Below are 22461 nucleotides of genomic sequence, written 5' to 3'. Positions count from 1 at the left end.
GTTTGTAGGTGACCAAATACTTATTTTCCACCATAATTTGCAAATAAATTCATTAAAAATCCTACAATGTGATTTTCTGGATTTTTTTTTTCTCATTTTGTCTGTCACAGTTGAAGTGTACCTATGATGAAAATTACAGGCCTCTCATCTTTTTAAGTGGGAGAACTTGCACAATTGGTGGTTGACTAAATACTTGTTTTGCCCCACTGTATATATAGTGCAGTAGCCGGTACAGATGTTAATATTGGCACTAAGTTTTTTCTCTATCCATCTTCACAAGGGTTAAACCAAAATATTATCTACAAAGTAAACGTACGATTGTTGCCTTTACAATTTTCTGCTTGTTTATCTATATTACCATATGTGCCGTGTCGTCACAAACCTTTTGTTCCCTCTTTTAACTTCCATAGTTAAAAGTGGCACTGAGTTGAGCTAAATCTGTCATAATATCTTCATATCATCTATATTATGGAGAAAACGTCACAAACAAGATAACTATGCCTCTCATGGAAGTTAAAAAAGGGAACTATGGTTGGTTTAAAAGGGCACAGAGCTGAACCAGGTCTGTATGTCATAATACCGCGCTACAGCTAACATGGCATCCCTCCTGATCCCCACTCTACTGCTGTGCTACAGCTCGCTCAGTCGCTGCTCAGAGAGTAAGTCCCGTCTTAATATTCAACATGGTGCATGGTTATAATATCGAATGCCTGCAATGTGTATCTCTCTTCCAGTTTAGGGGAAAATGTCTTGCTTTATGACACTGGTCTCCATTTCAGGCAAAGAATATCCTCTAGATGTCTTCGCCCCACAGGAGGTGAAATTCCACTCCCTAGACTACAGAAATGTCTTGCATTGGAAGCAACATGCCAACTCTACCAACGACCAACAATACTTTGTCCAGTGGAAAGTGTGCGTATCAAAACTGTTTGAGTCAAAGCTTTGTGAATCTGTCATAGGCTACTATATGAACACACATATGTTTACTATATCGTCCTATAGCTCAAAATCATGTAGGACAATGAGCTAGGCATGTGCTGATTGCAATTCAGGAGTTGTTTCATTTTCTGTTCAAACAAATGAGAAATGCTTATCAGTATGTTTTCTTATAAAAACTGTACATTTTACAACAAGTAAAACACAGGTGAAAAAATGTACATGTATCAAGACGTGACATGCACCTCTCCTACTTCGTTTCAATTTATATTTCTGGGCCTGTATTCGTAAAGCGTGTCAGTAGGGGTGCTGATCTAGGATACGTTTTGTTTTATGTTTCATGACGAATAAGATTATATAGACCGGGGGGTTGCTACTCTGAGACGCTTTATGAATACAGGCTCAGATTATTCCTTAAATTTCTCCCCACCTCAGATATGGGGAGAAGCAGTGGACCAATGCAAAGGAGTGTCATGGCATCAGCCGGCTGCTCTGTGACCTGAGCAAGGAGACATCCGACTCCAGAGAATGGTATTACGCCAGGGTCCATGCAGCCCACTCAGGGACTCAATCACCATGGGTCATATCCGCCAGATTCAACCCTAAGTGGGAGAGTAAGTGCTTCTCATTACTATCCATGGTAAATGGGTAATCAGAAGTGTTTTATGTAAACAAGGATTTACAATTTCAGAGCTGTCGTTACTAGACAACGTGGTTTGGCCTCTGTATCTTGCAGCCTCTGTCAGCCCACCGGCTATGAAACTTCATGTGACGGAGAAAGGCATTGTGGTCCGGCTCAAGCCTCCACGTTCTCCCCACAGGAGACCTAATGGCAGCTGGATCAGTGTGAGGAGGCTGCAAAGAATGTCATTTACTATACACCTCATGCAGAGTGATGTTGAGGAGGTAACTAGCTTCTATTTTTTATAATTAGTCAATTGTCCTCAACAATGGAATTTTCCAACTTGAACTCAAATGCCCCGTTTATACCTTGCGCTAACGTGTTTTTGGGGATCTGATTGTGATGATCCAATCACTTCTTATCAAGGTTTGTTGCATCTACACTTGGTAATTAAAAGGTGTCTTATCTGTCCACTGTGTCTGCATTGTAACCAGATGTCCTTGTCACTCTGTGCATGCAAATTACACACACAGACAAAGGTTGCATGTTAACATCAGGTATAAAGGGAGCTTAAGACTTGAGACAAAATGGTCACAGAATAGTTATAAACTACTGAAATAGTTGAGGTTCACAGAATCCTTCAAGCTTTTTACTTGATGAGTGCTGCCAAGTGATTCAGAAGTCTTCAGAGTTATGATTAACAACTCAAAATATCTCTAGCACTTCTGTCTAAGCCTATTCTCTGACTAATCCTTGTGAAGGAAACATTTGAAATGGAGGGCTGTGCCAAACAGCTCCTGATCTCAGATCTGAGCCCCGGGACCACCTACTGCCTGACGGCCGAGAGTCGCTTGCACCTGCTGGGCCGTAGAAGCACCCAGAGCCCTAGGGCCTGCATCACCACACTGTGAGGGCCAGGATCTAATGTCTTCCCCCAGGTATGCCTTACGTTACCCAGCACTTTGCGCCTCGGGAGCAGGCAACACCTGAGACAGCCAGCTGAGGCTAGCATCAGAGTCTGGCCTTTGTCGGTAGACTAAAGTGTAGACCGGTTGTACACTTTCAGGGAGTCAGGGGAGAAAGGCTGTTCAAAACAGGCTGTCGGCCAGGACAAAAGATTACAAATTGAGGGGATAAGTATTACCGTCATCTGGGAGAGAGAGATCTCTCCCTAGAGAGATATTCATATGGGGCGAGTAGTGCCTTGGGATTACATTTGCTTTGTCAAATCTTCCCTTTGAGTAAAACACTTCCTTGTTCTGTATTTTTAGATTATTGACATGTGCAAAGTCATCCAGATTTGTTTTTGGTTTTAGCTTTGAGACACTTAAGTTTCTATCCTCTTTTTATTTCCCCCTGCAGGGGAAAATGTAGCCCTGGATTTCTCTGCCAAACCGGAAACTCAACATGATACTGTGACAATCAAACCTCACTTGAAGTATACACTGATTTATCCACTATTACCTCAGGTACTGAATGCATTCTGCCAAAATGTGTCTTACGCATTTAACCCAACCCCTCTGAATCAGAGAGGTGCGGGGGCTGCCTTAATCAATGTCCATGGGAGCAGTTGTTGTTGGGGGTTAATTGCCTTGCTCAAGGGCAGAATGGCAGATTTGTCCACCTTGCTGGCTCTGGGATTTGAATCAGCAACCTGGCCCAACGCTCTTAACCGCGAGGCTACTTGCCGCCTCACTATGCTAATAGGTAGATATTGATAAAGCACAATCATTCCTATCCTTGTGTAGTTGGTGCTTGTGTAGTTGGGGTGGGGTTGCACTGTAAGATAGATGTGAAGGAGCTCTGCTGTTCTCTGCAGTCTGTGTTGACGAGGGACAAAACAACCTACCGTCTCCTATATAATTGCTAAGGTTGCTTTTACACAGGCAGCCCAATTCTGATATTTTTTTCACTAATTGGTCTTTTGACCAATCAGATCAGCTCCGAAAAATACTTGACGTGATTGGTCAAAAGACCAATAATGGGGAACAAAGATCAGAATTTGGCTGCCTGTGTACACACAGCCATAGAATCCCAGTAAATTAGTCTCCTGGGTCCTGATTACATTGACATGTAATCAATGAATGTAATGAATCAATCATTCAAATAATGAATCAGTTTTACTAGCACTGGTTTTGCAGAAAGCTGCTTTTTTTATTTGCAATGACTGATATGTGGTTGTCTTACCTACCTTACTTGAATGCACTGACTCTAAGTTGCTCTGGATAAGTGTCTGCTAAATTACTCATTACACTGTATTCAAATGCAAATAAAACCTACTCATTTTGCTTTGACAAACATATCCTTGCGGATATCTTTATTGAGGTTGATTTACAGAAGGGACACTAATAATTCAAAAACAATTATTGTTCATATTTGTTATCTTATACTACAGTCATCTCAGACAACAATTCAAATCGTACAACAAATCCTTTTGTGTAAGATCGACAGTCCATTTGATCGCTCTTTATGAATGCATCCTACCTCATACTGTATCTTTAACATCATATCACTATAGATTTGTTCTGTTTCCACCAACCTGTATGGAGCATGACACGGGACAGAATCATATATTTCACATTTCATTATTCAGTCTTACGCATGCAGCAACAATTTTAACCCTGAATAAAATTACTCTCACTATTATGCTGACTTAGATTTGTTTTGAATTGTAACAGAATGGCAATATGTTTTCAGACTATGGTTTTTGATAACCATATAACCATCAAATGTGTGTATAATACATGTATAATAGGATTTTTTGTTTTTACAAATCATACATTTTCATGTTTTACAGGTTTAACCTCATCTATGAAGGAAAAAAATCTATTACAATGTATTCAATTTCTTGGGATAAACACAATACAGATGATTCATTCAGGAAATAACTAGAATACATACACTAGGTCACAAATAAAAGTATGTACATGGATACTACATAACAAATCAACTTTCTTTTTTAATAAAATATATTTGTCAATTTTACTTTTACATAATTTCACAAACCAAACGGCTGATTAAAAATACAGTATCAAAAATCTGTCTCATGGAATGTGAGTGAATTTGAGCTTTGGTGAAAGTGTTGGGAACATAGGAGACAGGTTGTTTTCTCCCTCGTCAACACAGAGAGTCTGCAGATCAACAGCAGAGCTCATTCACGTCTATCTCAGGGTTCCCCCCCCCCCCCCAGCACTACACAGCTGATCCTCAGGACCAAGTTTGGGAAACCCTGCTATAGAGTACCACAGTATGAGTCATCGATACCCATAGAACCTAGCTGTTAAACAGGGAAATGGTTTCAATCGTTTTTCCACCATTCATTTTTCCCATAGGGGATTTTAGAAACACTTCAAATAAGTGCTGTGTAGGCTTACCCTGGCGTGACGTTTTGATAACAGTCACACATCTCTACACACAATACCCTATACAGAAATATCTGATTTACATAAGTATTCACACCCCTGACTTAATACATGTTAGAATCACCTTTGGCAGAGATTACATCTGTGAGTCTTTCTGGGTAAGTCTCTCTAAGCGCTTTTCACACCTGGATTGTACAATATTTGCACATTATTATTATTAAAAACAATTCTTCAAGCTCTTGTCAAGTTGATTGTTGATCATTGCTTGATGGTCATGTTCAAGTTTTGCCAAGCATACTCATAACATGATGCAGCCACCACCGTTTGAAAATATGAAGAGTGGTACTCGGCGATTGTTGGATTTTCCCCCCCAAATAATGCTTTGTATTCAGGACAAAGTTTAATTCCATTGCCACATTTTTTTCAGTTTGACTTTAGTGCCTTATTGCAAACAGGATGCATGTTTTGGATTTGTCTTTTCTGTACAGGCTTTCTTTTCACTTTGTCATTTAGGTTACTAATGTGGATTAACTACAATGTTGATCCATCCTCAGTTTTTTCCTCACCAGCAACTTGAGTTAGGAAGGACGCCTGTATCTTTGTAGTGATTGTGTGTAATTAATAACTTCACCAATGTGCAAACAGATATTCAATGTCTGTTTTTAAGAATAAATGTTTTTACCCGTCTACCAATAAGTGCCCTTTGCGAGGCATTGGAAAACCTCTGGTCTTCGTGGTTGAATCTGTGTTTGAAATTCACTGCTCGACTGAGGGACCTTACAATTATCTGTATGTATGGGGTACAGAGATGAGGTAGTCATTCAAAAATCTTGTTAAATACTATTGCACACATGCAACTTATTTAGGCTTGCCATAAAAGGGGTTGTTGAATCAAGATATTTCAGCTTTTCATATTTAATTCATTTGTAAACATTTCTAAAAAAACATGGTATTGGGTGTAGGCCAGTGACACAATTTCAATTGAACCCATTTTAAATTGACTAAACATTTTTGAAAAAGTCAAGGGGTGTAAATACTTTCTGAAGGTATGCATTCAGATTTGTTTAGTATGGTCGTCTTGAGTTGATTTACAGTTCCAGAAAGAACGTGGGGGGTTTCTGAGGATTCATGCTGGTTGAAAGACCTATCATGCTAATCAGCCATTCTTGAAGTGGTTCAAGTATAAAAGAAGGTTGAGGTCAACTGATGTATTACTTAAAGCCTGTGATTGTTAATATGGGGATAAAACAGCACTGGGATTCTGCGGTGTGAACAAAATGTGATAAAACAAGTTTCAAAAAAATAAATAACTAAAGATCTGTAAATGTCTGTCTCTATCTCTTGCACTGTTCTTCTCCCAAGCACAGCAAACACAATGCTAATAAAAAGTATGAAAAAGAAAGCCTTATCAAAGTTGTTGTATTAATGGCAGGCATAACATGTCAGGATATAGCAAGGATCCCATAAATGATCTAGCTATGACAATGTGATCTCAAAGGCAGTGTTTCATTTTTAAAAAAATAAGATATTCTTCCAGTTGTACTGACTTCAACAGCTGACTGGGATGTACTGTTAGGAATGTTGATTTAAATAAAGAGAAGTACTCCAGATTTAAAACAGTACTACAAAAGAAGATTAACTTTCAATATTTTTTGAAAACTGTATAAACGGGACAAACAAAAATACTGTACGTTGGATATTTACAGGACAGTTTTACATGTTGCTCGGTACTGATGACTTGCATGGGACTAAATATTTAGACGATAACAACTTGAATAGTCTAGGTGCATCAAAAAGGCGGTTCCTGTCAACAATCATTTTCATATTAACAAAAAGCTAAGGAATACTGCATCTGATACTCAAACAACTATTGGAATATGTTTTTTCAAAATGTCATTCCATCTTTAGGAACAAAGGTGTGAAATAATCAATACTGTAATGATAACCATTCATACAGAATATACATTTATGATGAGCCAAATAAAACACCTTCATACTTTCCCCCCATCCAATCACCATTTCTTTGTTCTTCAAAATAGTGTTTGCACAGGAAGCTAGGTAGACTAAGCCCCCATGTGAATTGGTTTCGAGCCAAATGGTCATATTCCACAAAAAACATAGCAGCGAATAATGCTGAATAGTCTGTACAGTAGTGGTACTGGTTCAGTTGTTTGTAACGCTTGTGTAGTCGTATAGTGGTAAGGTAGTGGCTGACCAGGCCTTGCTTAGTGTTTCAGTGTTGAGACTAGCATCTCCAGTGTTGTTGGTTGCACTGTTACTCTACATCTGTCAGTTGAGCCACATGTTGACTTCCAGACAGAAGTCAAAGATGAGCCAAAGACATTCAATATTACCTCTGACATTGGACAGAACTTGTCCTAAAATAAACACTGTGGCATCTATAAAATAGAATCGATGAACAAAATCAATAGAAAACAAAATAATAACCAGCATTAAATCAAATTGGAGAAAAATATATTTATAGACAAAAGCAAATGAACATGGTTTGACATTTTAAAGTACGCATCATTTTCTAACTTGAGATGCCACGTTCCAAACCAATGTGTGTGCAGAAATGGCACCATTTTTGCAACAAAAAATGGAATGTGTTCAATCAACCTGATGCTATTGAAATATGTTTTTTTCCCCCAATATTAAATTACCTATCAAAATATTACAGATATAAATAAAAAAGCACAGGTAACATCAAGCAGCAGTGGCCCACATTCAGGTTAAAAAAAAAAAACATGAGGGCAGTGGAATGCCCTGGAATGTCAAATAAGAGTTGTTGATCCAACTCAAACGTTAAAGATTCTGCTCTGGTACCCTGGTAATAAGGCAGCTTATTTCTGCTATGACAAGAACTTTTTCTCTAGTTCGAAGACGGAGGGGCGACTGGGGCTGCTCTGAATTCGGCAGAGGGGCACGGTGCAGTCACGTTTCTGCCCCTCCGTGTCCATGTCAAGCAGAGAGCAGTCCATCTTAACCTCAGCGGAAGAGAGGACGATGTTGAGGCTCCTGGCGCTCTTCTCGCCAGAGTAGTGGCCCAGGGAGTAGCTCTTGTTTTGGCCCCTCAAGAGACCCCAGGAGTGGGGTTTGCCACGGAGGGACAAAGGCCGGGGTCTGGAAGCAACAGTCTCCCCACTGGCTGCTCTCTCAGGGGTCTCCTCCCTGTCAGACTTCTTCTGAGAGGTCGTGGTGGAAGATTGTCCCGACAAGGTCGTGTGACAGCCAGATGTACCATTAGCTGTGGAAATAAATTAACAGTCAGTTTCATTGCAACAGTTCTGGGCGCAGTTGTACAGTGGTGTCACCTCACAGCATTAAACAACATTACTGCATTATACAGTCCTGACTGTCACTTTCACTCACTGTCCTGAACGACAGACGAGTTCTTCCTTCGGAGGATGGAGCCCATGCTCTGAGGCGGAGTCTGCTCTGGGGCTGCAGGCTGGGGGAGGTGCTCGACCTCAGCTTGAGTCCTGCTGCCCGGACCCTGTGGCTGGGAGCCGCTTTTGGGCTGTGCTCTGGGGTCTACCTCCTTCACAGGGATGGGCTCAGGCCCCTCCACGTCCGACTGCAGGAGGCACTTGGTGGAGTTGCACTCTGAGATGGAGGACATGGAGATGAGGTTGACAGGGCCTTGGGAGCCCGCCGACAAGGATAAGGCTGCTTCCTCCTTGCGAGAGGAACGTCCACAAGGGGGGCTGGTGCTGCGGCGGAAGCGTGTGGCGCGCTGAAACAGACCCTCTTTCTTCTTCTTCTCCACGCTGGGCTGGGGCTCAGGGTCGTCTCCCGGTGGGGCCTTGAGTGTGTCACGCAGGTCGAAGCCCAGCCCCACCGAGGCCAGCATTGAGGCACAGACGTAAAGCACGGTATCTGTCCGGCGGCGAGCTGAGGCCCTCTTCAGACTGTTGGTGGGGGTGTGCTGGGGGGTGGTGCTGGTGGAGCTGGCTGAGGTGGTGCTGGGGTCCTCCAGGCCTTCCCCAGGGCAGCCTCCTGCCGTCCCCTCACCCCCCTGCTGCTGCTCATCCTTCCACAGAGGTAGATCGATGTAGACCTGATTGGGGAACTTCAGTTGCTTTGGTTTGCTGTTGTCCGAGCTATCTGGTGAGCATATCTCATCTTTATTGGTCCCTAAACATGAAGGACAGAGACAAATAGTCATTGATAAGCTTTTGACAGGGACTAAGAAATGGTATTGTTGCATTTGATTATATTAGAAAACAGATTTCTCTCACCTTGCTGCTCTGCAAACAATGCAGCCAATGGAACGGACTTCTGGGACTTCACCAGACTGGTGGACCAGGGGTTGTTTCCATCAGACAGTGGCCTCACTCTGCCAGGACAAGTCAGTTTCATCAAACAACCCACACAGACACCATGAAGATGACAGAAGAAATACTGAACGGAGATGGAAAGAAACACTAATGTCCTGTACCTTTCAGCACAGTTTCCCCGCTCCTTGGTCTGAACGGAGCTCGGTCCCCACGTTCGCCCCTTCTTCTTAATCCCCTTCTTGACGTCATCAAACTCCTCCGGCTTGTAGATGGTGCTTCGTCCCCATGTCCTGTTGCTCTCGTCCAGAGTCACTGTGATGAAGGAGCGAACATCAGTCAACAACTGGCAGAGTACTCCAATGCCCCAGTGACAAATCTCTGTGAGAGTCCAGGCCAACAGCAGATATATTAGTCTTCAAACACCTGAGTAGCTAAGCAATTAGAGGACTGGATTATTTGAGAAGACAACCTCCACCGCAATAAGAAATATAATCCCTGCAGCTGAACACTGGTTAGGAAATCAAAAAGACCCAGTATTTTGATGGTGATATTTCAAGAACAGGTTGGGTTGCAAACAAAAAAAAACACCTTCTGTGATAAACATTACAGGTTACAAACAGCCTCTGACGCATCCCAACGTGTTCTTCATTTCAAAGCAAACCCATATTATTATTAGTAGTAGTAAAAACCCTGAAACACCCTGGGCTTTTCAGAGGAAAAATCAGCGATGATGATAGTCCATCAAGTTGTCTTAGTAGCCAGAAGCACACAGGCAGCAGCTGGTAGCCCGTTGTTAGAACTTTAGCAGTTGAGAAACACGTTAGCCGGTGCACACACAGCGGCCACATCCCAACAATGCCACAGTTGCTTGCCTTTCTTCCTAAACCCAGTAGAGGGCTGGCACTCGCTGGTGATATCCACATCCTGGTGATACACATACATACTGCCCCTTCGAATACTGTCAATGCGGGCACACACTAGAGGGAGAAAACATTCACGCAGAACCACATCAGCATTTGGAGAGGGAAGCTTACCCAGTCATAACAGCTATGCCACAATGAAGCACACAAAAAAATACTTTATTTGATAGTTACATTGTTTTGTTATGCTTTTAACCCAGGTCTGTCGTGTTCCTGTGTTAATGCAGTATGTGGATTGATTGTCTAAGGTGCACTTACACTGGATAGCCCGGAGGCGGGGTATGAGTGTGGGGCTGCTGGGCGGGCTGGAGCTGTTCAGACTCCTCCTCTTGTCCATGGAGGGTGACGCCTGAACCGTGATCTTGTGCTGGAAATCTAGAAAACAGAGACACAGGCAAGGGTGGTTGGTCACTTGTTTAGCTTTTACCATTCGTGTAATCTCTAGTGGACAGACTACGCAACATAAATGGTATCGTAATGTCTGTCAAAAGACTGGGATGCGATGACTAACGAACAACAGTAGTTCCGGTGCTTTGGTTTTCCATCACTGATATTTTGAGATGATTTGGGTGAGGTGGGGCGGGATTTCAAGCTTTGATTTTAAGTGGAACACTTTTTTGGCTGAGAGTTTCCGTTTAGGGGGGTGGAGACTTTTTTAGTCTCGTTAATATCTTACCTCATACATCTATGAGAAAGACAGAACCTAATTGAGCATTTGAACAAATAACACAACATTTTTGTTCTGGGTGTCCGAGATTACCATTGATGTAAAATTTGTTGAACTTTTTTTCTCAACTCGAAGATAACATTGACTTAAAGACAGACTATCTCGACAAGACAGAAAGACGGTCAGAAACACCCACCTGACGGCAGGCTGATGCGGTTGCCGTCCTTGAGTTTGAGGCGGCTGCGTTTGAACTTGCCCTTCCTCTTCTTGACGTTGGGCTTGTCCTTGTTGAGCTGGAAGATGAGGATGTTGAGTTCCCTCTCCAGCACGTTGATCTCCCGCTCCGCCAGCTGCTGCTCCCTCCTCTTCAGCAGCTCCTCGTGGGACTTCTGCTGCAGCGCCGCACGCGTCAGCTCCTCCTCACGCGAACGCAGCTCCTACAGGAAGGAAGGAGCACATGTAGGAGGGTCACATGACAGACAACTCTGTATAATATAGTTTTTCCCCCTACATGTTTCATTCAGTGGGGTGCACGACTCGCCCAAAGTAACAAAATTATAAATTGAGACCAATCGAAGCCAAGGAGGAGGAGGGAGGGAGGGACAGCGATAGGCAGGTGTGCCCACCTCTGCAATACACTGATAGGGGAAACACTGGAAAAATATCCACATCGACAGGTTCTAGACAGGGCATTATTTCCTTATCCCTTCTATCATTTTTGCTAAAAATAATTCACAAATACCTTCCTTGTTTACAGATTTACCTTTGCAAATAACAACGGTAAATCTGCAGCATAGCAGTGATCAGTGCCCTGGAGCAGAGCCCTGAGTGAAGGAGAGCTCTTTTAAGAGAGGCTGGCCAGCACTCACAGGTTGTAAATCCCAACTGGCTTCATGGAGCTTTGCAGAGACCTTGTGGTGTGTGGGGAAGCGATGACATAGCCAAAGACCACAAGCTAAAGGGGGCCCCTCAGTTGCTGAGGCACAGCTACAGAGTGGTAGAGAGGCATTGGACTGCCTGGCTAAGAGGCTGCCAATGCTTGATTGTCAACTAGATTGCAAATGATTAGGGTTAACAAAATCTGTTGATCTCCTCTACAGGGCAGCATTTGCATTTTATGTTCTTGATTTTGTTTAGGTTCCTCTCATAAAACTGAATAATCCTTAATGAATTACTTCTGCAAAGCAGCTTTACAAACTCACTGAAGTGAAAATTAGATTTATGTTGTGTAACAACGTTGCAACTTGTAATGTTGAAAAACTATATAATAATTTGTGTTAAAAATAACTGAAACAATAACTGAAACAACAACTGAAACAATAGCCCTATATACGTCCGGCAAAAAACGTCACTGAAGTTTTAGAAGAAAGCTGAACCTCATTATACCTACAGTAGGTTTAGACTTATGGTCCCTCAGAAATATAGATGGATAAGCGTTTTAGATCATATGCAACCTTTAACAATGGAATGTAGAAACTCACACTGGAGGAACAATAACACACAAACACACACACAATTGTACCTCTGTACATTTCTTGTGGTCAAGTTTCAGTACAATAACTTGTTCTCCAATGTGCTTCTGTTACCTTTTAGGAGGTAATGAAATGAACCGGTGTCGTATGGGGAAATAACATGAAGAATGTCAATTCTAGACAATCCCTGGGAGAGGTTTGACATATTTCGTAATTTGCCAAGTTTGCTGCTTAACAATTCAGCTGAATTTACATGAAAGCGCATTTGATACAGCAATTACAAATCCCATTTGATATAAGAGGAGGGACTAAAGGAAGCAGCTTGTCATATTAACAAGGGGAAATACTTTAAACCATTAACACTAATACCTTATTTTGTTAGACAAGATTAGCTCGCTCCCAGAAATTAACCATTCAAATTATAGCATTTCCTTAACTACAGGTTTATTGCACAGCTGCCTTCCAACCGCTTCTAACCTTATACTTCTCAGTTTATACTTGAGCTATACACCTTACCTACTTAATGAAGCAACAAAGGATGAGTAAATTATAAAACAGGTCAAATGTACTTAGTGAAAATTCTAAATACATTGCACAACATCTCGCACTGTTTCCCGAGTGCTGACATAGTGCCTCTCACGATTCACATCACGGCATTATGTTTGAGATTACATGCCCCTACACTGATCAAATGAACGAAGGCATATGGGGAGGGATGTGACACTTGCTGTTATTACAGATGTATGGTCTTAATTTGACCTACATTGTCACAGCAACAAAAGAGTGATCAAATTAAGCTCCTAAACCTGTACCTTCTCCTTTGTCCTGAGCTCGTCAAACATCTCCTGGATCTCCACCCTCCAGTCCTCCTGCATGGAGTGGAAGGAGTCTTGGGGCATAGTGGCCATCACCGCCTCCTCTATGGCTGTCAGCTGCTCCAGGATAGAGGCAAACGACGGCCGGATGTGGGGGTCCTGCTCCCAGCACTCTGAGATAAACAACAATGTGGAACCAAGATTGGGATCAATGTTCTGGAACTAAATCAATACCAATATCTAGTTGTGTGATGTAATTATTATAATTATTTTGAAGTATATATGATTTATTGTCACATACACCATATTGGTGCAGTGAAATGGGTTGTTTTACAGGGTCAGACATAGTAGTACGGCACCCTGGAGCAAATTAGGGTTAAGTGCCTTGCTCAAGGGCCCATCTGCAGATTTTTCACCAGTGTCGGTTTGGATATTTGAACCAGCGACCAAATACACACACAAATGTCCTGGAATGAGAATGTATTATCCTACGAATGTACTTCAGGCAACATGAGTTCTTAAAAAATGGGAACAGATGGATGGTCGGACTTGGTGAGTGCACCTTCCATGAGCTTGGCGAAGGGTTCTGGGCAGGTGGATGGAATAGGGAGGGTTAACTTGTTGACAGCCACACCATAGGCCACAGCCAGCCCATCAATCCCACGATAAGGTACCTCTCCTGTCAGCAACTCCCATAACAGGACCCCATAACTAGTAGAGAGAACACAGATACAGTGAGCACAATGTCCTAATATTATAACACTATTTTAACACTCAAATTCACATTGCCTAAACCTTTCTTATGGTGCTTAAACCTGCTGTTTAGAGGAACTTGTTCTTGAATAATGGACATGTTGAATACTAAATAATGGCAGTAAAATGTTTTTTTTACCTGTACAGTGCAAACACAAATGATCCTGTTGAGATTAAGCACCAAGCCTACAGTAATCACCTTTCATGAAATTAATGTTAGCTCCTGATGCATCAGATTGTAGCTACCAATGGAGGGTGTTCAGGGCCACTGTAGGCTATACTGCACATAGTAGTAGAACAGAAAGTTACCTGATAAAACAGTTTTGGTTTAAACAAAATAACAAATCAAATGTATTTTTTATATATATATATATATATATATATTACATCAGCTGATATCTCAAAGTGCTGTACAGAAACCCAGCCTAAAACCCCAAACAGCAAGCAATGCAGGTGTAGAAACACGGGAGAGCACTTATCAGAAATATGCCAGGACAAATGTTTCTAAATGTCTTAAAATTAAAGGAGTATCATGGTGCCACCTTTCCAAATCATAATTTCCTAAAAACCCTATTGATTCCAGTCTGACTGTGTTTGGAACAGAGAGTAGAAGGAGCGTGCTGTTATTTTTTTTACCTCCAGACATCGCTGCCTTTGGAGAAGAGGGAGGACTTGATGACTTCGGGGGCCATCCATGAGTACGTGCCAGCAGCACTCATCTTGGTGGTGTTGTGCCACTCTCTGGCTAGGCCAAAGTCTGTGATCTTCAAAGTCTTCCTTCCAATGTCATCGTTCTCAATTTTTTCAAGCAACAAAACTAGGTAAAAAAGTAGAGGACAGAGGAGAGGGTTGGTTTGGCGACACACAATGGGATATCTTCTAGGTGTAAAAACAAATTTTAAAAATCCGCTTCTTCATGGTCGTGTGTTCGGCTTTTTCAAGATGACAGCATTATAATAGATCTGTCCCCAGGTCTTAAACATTCTTTATACTGATACATACAGAACCTGTCTGTAAGGCAAAACCGAACACACCACCCTTTAACTGAATGAATAGGCTAGAAACAGTATGAAGTGTTCTGAGGACTGCAGTTTTTGCTTTATTTAAAGAAGAATATAAAGCACTTTGTGCGATTCAAACAATATAAATATGCAGTGAAACCAGATTACTACTCCTCATTTAGAAGACATTCTTCCTCATGGACATATAGACAATATGGATATTACATACTGTACCCAAACTATAGGCCTAGCTAAAGAAGGGAGGCCATTGTTTACTTTGGCAGGTGTGCCACCTTCTACTTATTAAGAACCTATTAACATTGGCATTCACCCCAGGTTTGGACACCTGTTGATTAAAGAGAATGTGTAACAGTCTCTAAGACTGGGGGTGGTTGCCTGAATGTCAGATATCAGCTCATTCTGTCCTTGACTCCTCCATATCAATACCATATCAAACTTGGCCAAGCTAACAAAACACCATTATCTAAAAACTACAACACATATTTAATTTTACAAGGGAACACTTTTAACTTTCCCATGCCCGGAATGTTAATAATAATCTACTCCAGAATAGAGCATAAAGTAGATAAGGACAGCCAGAAGAGACCTTGACTCTACTGCCAGCTCACAGTCACTGACTTGCCAAATGAGAGGGTGACAAAGCACACAACATAGGCTACATCTGGAGGGTAATGTAACAAAATCAGTGGACAAGGATAGCAACAATATTGTGGAGAGCTATGGCAGTGTAAGATTATTTTTGTCCTTATTTGTGTGTTATTTGTAGAAGATAAATATACTGTAACTGACATAGCAACAACCTTCATTTAGATTTAAATATGTTCCTTAGAGTGGCACAATATTCAAGTAGGCTTATAGGAAGAAACTAGGCCTATTCCTAAATGTGACATTTGGTATTCCATTTCAAAACAGGTTTTTCTAGCTTAATGAGAGCCTATAAAATACAGCGGTTTCATCTCATTGTTCATGATTCTATAAATTCTGATTAGGCTAGTTACCCGACATAACTCTATATTTTTCCCGAACAGGATACAGAAAAGTGATATGTTCATTGATAACAGCCTCCCTGATTACATGATATACTAATGCTAACCTTACCCTGAATGCTGGTCCAAACCTCTGAATACAAGTCGGGTTGACATAGGCTGTATTTCAGTGAGACGCCCATGGCACATTTCAGGCCTTTAAAGGAGTTTCCTCAGATGTGGATGTCGGAACCTGAGCTCTGCCATAGTAATTAACATGATTCAGTAGCAGGGAGGGGAGCAAACCACAGCCTAAAGGACTAGACCATCTTTAAAAACCAATTTGTTGATTATTTCTAACATAGACTAGACCTATAGTTGGTCTATTTGGGCGTAGGCCTGGGTGGCACTGAGAAAAATGTCTTTCCCCCTGTTCTTTTTCAGACCATTTCCCTTGTGTTTCTACCACACTATATAAACAAAAGAGTTAGCCTTAAAAGGTACCAGCTGAAGGTGATAATTTGTAGACAGAACACTGGGTTGAGTCAGTCAGGTTTTCTCCAGCTGTTGGGCTATTCAAGATGCCGGATAATAGGCAGTTCTTTGGCGGCAATAATTTAAAAAAACACTCAAAGCTTTTCCAGTTCTCCTTTCAGAAAAAAACTACAGTAAGCGAACTACTCATTATTGTGGTTAATTGCAGGGAAGTAAAAAAAAAAAAGAAGAAAGTTTCCTTGCAATCTATAGTAATGCTTAGCTTACTTAAACCCTCCTCTGTAAGGGCATATATATTTACAGTAACAATTTTATAGGTTAGGGAGTAAACTTGAGCGCTAGACGCAAAAATAGCCATGACTTGGATACACAAAATAACACTGTGTGCACTCCAACAGGGCACTATTGTTACCTCCATTCTGGAGCGAGATTCTTGACATTCTTTAACCTTTGCATCTCTGTGCCCGAAACTACAAAATTAAAGTGTTATGAGGGCTGGCAAGAGGCCAAGTTTCAGTGTGCTCTGCACTGCCTGCCAATGAACATTGCGTCCATCTACAGTACCTCTCTGCTCTCCAGCTCCAATCAGCAAGAAGGAATAACCTCTTGTAAAAAAAATTTTTTTGAAGAATTTAAAAGTTGCAGCTGTTGTGGAGATTAAATATAATGAAATTAAGCCTTTCAGACCCAGGAGTCTGGGCATTCTTGTGGCTGCTGTCACCTAGCAACTAGTGCTTGACCACTCCATTGTGCAAACTTATGTTAAGCTTTTGCCCCTCATTAGCGGCATTCCTCCTTCGACCGAGGTATTAAAAGATTAAGACACACAAAGACACACAATTTCACTGACTTTTTGATAATCCCTTAAAATAATCATTGATCAAATCAGTGTGTAGTACTACACCAAGTAAATTGTGGGTTGATCAGTTCTGAAGGTGAAGGTAGTTGGGTCGTGAAAGTTTGTGCACTGCATTTTGCCTCATCTTACAACACATGCTCAAGACAAACATTCACAACAATATCCCACAGATGAATTGCCCTCTGGGCTCCCTTATTTGTGGCTGGTGTCCTAAGTAACTGGTTTAAACAGAAAGTATATAGTTCCCAGTGGGGGTCAGTGGGTAAATTTAGTGAGCCCCTTAAACAAACACATTTCCCCCCAATTCAATTCAGCAAGCTACCAGTGCTGTCTGTCACAATAATGTGGAAAGATACACATACTAACTTGTGTTAGCAGTGCAGTGCTGCTTGGGGGTGGGGTGTGAGCCAGTGTCTATTGTCCATTTAACATGTGCTACCCGAATAGCTGTTCAATAGAAGAGGTTGGGTTTGCCCACACCCCCACATCTGACAGTACTATGTAGACACGTGTAGGATTCCCCGGGGGAAAAACAAAAATACAGCTAAATGAATTGACGAACAAGGTTCACGTTCTGAGAAATCTGAACCTGATAAGACAAGCCACTATCGGTATACCGCAGAACGGACACTGTGCCAGAATCATGTTTCACACAACACAGTGGTGATGTCTCTCTCTGAAGTACATAGACACAGTCATAGTAATCTAAAAAATGTTAATGCATTATTTAGAGGGACGACTCAGAGGCCTCAAAAGCCCCACCAAGGTTTGAGCCTAAATATTCTCACCAACTGAAAAACATGCCTAAAACCCAACTGTAGCAAGGGTCAGTTCTAGAATCTTCATGTTTTCTAGTGGCTCAGTTTGGGTTGGTTCTTGCAACACTGGGATTGTGGGTTTGATTTTCACATGGGCCATATAAGCCTAATATGAGAGGCTTAGGAAAATGACCATATTATCATTACAGTTGTGAGCTCCAACATTGTAACAGCACTCATGTAATTTAGGAGCACATACACTGATGACATGGTTTGAAGTTGAGTGTTTAGTAAATCAGGGGCTTAATTTGAGACAATATTTCTGGGGTGTTGGGGTTAGGGACCCCAGCTGAGCAAACGTTGATCTTACTTCACATCCTCTCAAGGGTCCCCCCCTGCATACAAAGATCCTTCTTTAGGGCCCTGCTTGGTTCTCACATGCACTGAAGAGGATCTGGGTTTCTGAGGATCAGCCACATGCCTAACAGAACGACAAGCAGATGGAGAGCTCTCAGCTGCTTGTACAGGCCTCTGAAGTTCATAGGGGTGACCGAAAAGGACAGTTGGGAGAGGGAAAGTTGCCTGTGGAAATTAATGGAATGCGGAGATGGTGCAATTTCATAGCAGCAATGATTCTGCACTTCCCAAAGGCAGACTGACGTATTTGGGTCAGAATGTAAAACATTACTGCTTTGGCCAACTTAAATTAAATCTGTAATATTTAACTTTTTGGGCAACCTGACCAAATTAGCATAGACATGTGTCATAGATCTGTCATTCGCAATGAAAGCAAGTCTAAGAAGGGGTAAATCTGTTCTATGTGCACTATTTCTATGCTTCCAGTTAAGTTTCATATTTGTGTCTTAATTTTAGTTTTGTACACCAGCTTCCCAGCTGAAAATACAATAGTTTTGTTTAGTGAAAAGATATTGCACAGTGGTTTAGAAGGTAAGATGATTCTCTACACTTGCTTGTTTTGTAACAAACTGAAATTAGGCAAACTATTATAATTTTACCAACCCGGAAATGGCAGAGCGATTTCTGCATTTTGCACCTTTAACTTAATGTATTGTCACAGAGTTTCCGTTCAATTATGTCACGCAATATGGGACAGATACTGTACCAATACTTTTGGGGCTCACATTTTGTTTCGGCTCCGTACTCTGTTCTTGGGATTTGAAATGATACAATGACTATGGAGGTTAACATGCAGATTGTCAGCTTTAATTTTAGGGTATTTACAACCATATTGGGTGAACACTTCTACATTCATATGGAAGCTACCATGATTACGGATAGTCCTGAATCAATCGTGAATAATAATACATACTCAAAACATGCTAATGTCTCACCATTAAAATATCAGGGGAGGTGAGCATTTTGGGGGGGGGTATGATATTTGTAAGTGTAAATTTCAAGCTCATCATTATTCACGATTCATTCAGGACTATCCATAATCATGGTAGCATACACATGAATGTAGTGTTTAAAAATATACTATTTTCTTATTTACAATAAAAGTGACTCTAAAATTACAATACATTACTTACCATTCATTGCTATTGGGCACAAAATAATCGGAAACAACCACAAACAATTTGTCAAGTCACAAGCTTGATGCAATAATTGCCCGCTATTAATGTGGTATCAAATACTAAACTTTTGACTACTTTAATACACTTAAGTAAATTTGACCCAATACTTTTAGTCCTCTAAAATGGGGGGGGGGAAGTGCTATAATTTATAAACGGTTCACCCAATATGGATGAAAATACCCTCAAATTGAAGCTGATTGTCTGCACTTTAACATCAGTCTAATTGTATAATTTCAAATCTAAAGTGCTGGAGTAGAGGCAAAACATGTTTCACTGCCCCAATACTTTTGGAGCTCACTGTGTGTGTCAACAAGTATGACAATAGTTATCTTTCAACATGCCACTGTGGCCAGGTGTTTGATTGATTAGTGAATTAATATGATCATCATCCTCATCATGTTCTAGGATATCATTAATGTGGGATTAGCATAAGAGGGTTTCAGAGAGTTTGTGTGATAGTTTGAACAGGGAAAGTCATGGCGGAGAAGACCTTGCTCTGGGTTCCACAAATCATTCCTTCAAATGCCAACCCTCAACTCTCAGTTGCAGGCCTATCTACAACTTGCATGCAGGGTCACCTGAAGTTTAAGTACAGCAGCTGAGCTAACATTACAATAGCATTCTAGGCAGCTTTCCTAATCAGACAATGTGCAAAACCCAACATTTCTTGATGCTAGGAGATATGTTTGTCAGTTTTACAATGATAGTAAAAGTGTATTCATGAGCTTTAGGGTAATGTTTTAGTTGGTAGAGGAGATTGTTGACCATTCCTATGGCCATGCTCAGATTCTCATCTGTTCTGGAAAGTGATGGGTGGTTATTTTGAGCAGATGGTAATATTGATATGTTGCTTACTGTTACAGGATTTCAGGTCACGGTGAATAATGGGCACAACAGCCTCCTCGTGTAAGTAGTGCATGCCCCTGGCGATTTGAACAGCCCAGTTGACAAGAATGTGTGGGGGTATCCTCCGGCCTGTCAAAGCCCGGTTAAGAGTCCCTCCACGAGCATATTCCATCACCAAGCAAAGGTTCGGCTCCTCAAGACAGACACCTTCAAGTTTTATTATATTGGGATGTTGTAGCATGGAGAAGAGCTTGGCCTCTTGTTTAACACCATCCGAAGTTGCAGTAATGTCTTCGTCAGGATCCTGTCGCGCTGCCTTTACAGCAACCTCTTGGTCCTTCCATGCCCCTCGGTAAACTTTACCGAATCCCCCGACACCAATTATTTCCTCTAAAACGAGTTCACTAAAATCTATTTGCACGGGAGTACTCGGACGCTCCCGCACCCCTACAGTGCTACCGTCGGGAAGTCTGTAAATTGCAGGTTGATAAGTAACATAATTCGCAGGGAAAATCCCAACTCGGTGGTTAATTTTACCCGTCCACCATCCTTCATCTCCCGAGATCGCAGCATCCTTCGAGAGGACCTCAACCACGTCCCCCCGCCGCAGACTAAGTTCGTCTTCTCCAGTACTTCCATAGTCAAACACAGCCGTCCACAGCGACCGGGAAAGAGGAGCAGAATGAGCCCAAGCTCTTGCGTTGGGGGAATCTGTCCAGTCATGCTCTCCAGTGTCTTTGGTCGCCCCTCATCGTTTGGGAAACCAGCCTTGGAAACATCCATTTCTCGGTGTCTGTAGCAGAACCATAGGGTGCAAAGCTGCTGCAAAATCAAACGACCTCTACACTCATTGGAATGCTCGTGAATCGTTCAGAACGATTTCACAAATGGTCAAGACGGTCCCAACATGGTATTCCAATGTCCTGGCAAGACACGTTTGCCACTTTCCTCCACGTCGCCACTCTGGTCAAGTTTATTTGTGTCAACTATTCATTAGGTTAGCTAGTAACGTTACCTAGTTAGAGTGCTAAGACTAGCTAGCTAGTCACCTATAAAGTTACGCTAGTTTTAAAGAACAAGGCATTTTTTATGTAGCTAGCTACTTATCAGGGTGTACGTGGACGTTGACCCAGTTCCACTACGGACAGTGAAAAATAACCCCCAATTACTGCTAGCTAGCTTAGTAACTAGAAAAAACCCATACCTACAGTAGCTGTGCTAACGTTAGCTCCTGAATTATCTAGCAGGCTATGAAGTTTAAGTGCCAAAATAGTAACGTTACCTGCACATTCAGTCGAAATAAACTTGGGTTTAACACCAGAAACATACGCCAACAGTAGTAGCTATATCATTGTTGGTAGCCGAGCTACGTTTTCATCTAACTTTTAGCTGGCAAGTTTAGCTAACGTTAGTTTAATCGCTCTCCAAACCTTTAGTTAGCTAGCTCATTCGTTACGCTAGCTAGCTTAGGTCGTCAGCCCATTGACACTTTAAAAAGTTTGAATATAAATGTAGCTAATGTCTTGTCAGTATGAATCCTCGTGTAGCCAACAATACGAAGTTTTGTTGCGTTTTAATGATTCGCTAGGATCCGAAAGATAACCAAACGTTCCATCAACTTTCCTCAGAACAATCTGCACGGCCCCCGATATCGCTCTTACTACACACACTGGGCTGCCTGAGCAGCGGGCTGGTCCTGTTGGGAAGTTTTCTCGCTCGCTCCAGTTTAGCTCTTGAACACGCAGATTGGTGGATTTCCCCTCACGTGACATAAATGTCTCTACAGGAAAACAAGGGGAGGAGCCTCCGTGTGCAGAAGAGTGCGCGCAGTGATGGCATATTATGCCATATTATTGATGACAGCAGTAATAATGAATTACAATGCTGCCATGTGTAAAACCATTATCTCATGACCACCAACACGACAATCACAACTTCAACCAAACAGATATAACTGTTGATTAATTATACATAAACTAGCCTACATTCATTTTTGTCTATAAGCTAGGCATATAATTAACTGTACATACTGTCTAGGATGTTATGGCAGAATTGGGGGGAGCTGTTGTAACTTCTCAAGGGTTATCTTATTGT

At 41.7% G+C, this 22461-nt stretch overlaps 2 protein-coding genes across 2 annotated transcripts; one reads left to right on the top strand and one right to left on the bottom strand.

Moving 5' to 3' along the window:
* Positions 1-555: 555 nt before the first annotated feature.
* On the top strand, positions 556-6211 carry il22ra2 (interleukin 22 receptor, alpha 2). Its single transcript, XM_029685266.2, has 6 exons — positions 556-659; positions 780-912; positions 1372-1550; positions 1673-1842; positions 2320-2496; positions 2921-6211. Exons 1-5 carry the CDS (start codon positions 596-598, stop codon positions 2467-2469), a joined length of 696 nt encoding a protein of 231 aa, XP_029541126.1. The 5' UTR covers positions 556-595; the 3' UTR covers positions 2470-2496; positions 2921-6211.
* map3k21 (mitogen-activated protein kinase kinase kinase 21) lies at positions 3842-22065 on the bottom strand. The gene is given in 12 exon segments (XM_029685263.2): positions 3842-8167; positions 8293-9057; positions 9162-9259; positions 9362-9512; positions 10073-10177; positions 10379-10495; positions 10984-11224; positions 13072-13247; positions 13637-13785; positions 14464-14644; positions 20377-21106; positions 21109-22065. Coding segments are annotated over 12 exon segments (3150 nt in total). The 5' UTR covers positions 21151-22065; the 3' UTR covers positions 3842-7772.
* Between the last annotated feature and the right edge of the window lie 396 nt (positions 22066-22461).

This window comes from Oncorhynchus nerka, linkage group LG16, assembly GCF_034236695.1.
Source record: "Oncorhynchus nerka isolate Pitt River linkage group LG16, Oner_Uvic_2.0, whole genome shotgun sequence".
NCBI lineage: Eukaryota > Metazoa > Chordata > Actinopteri > Salmoniformes > Salmonidae > Oncorhynchus > Oncorhynchus nerka.
This window is presented reverse-complemented; position numbering and strand designations above follow the sequence as displayed.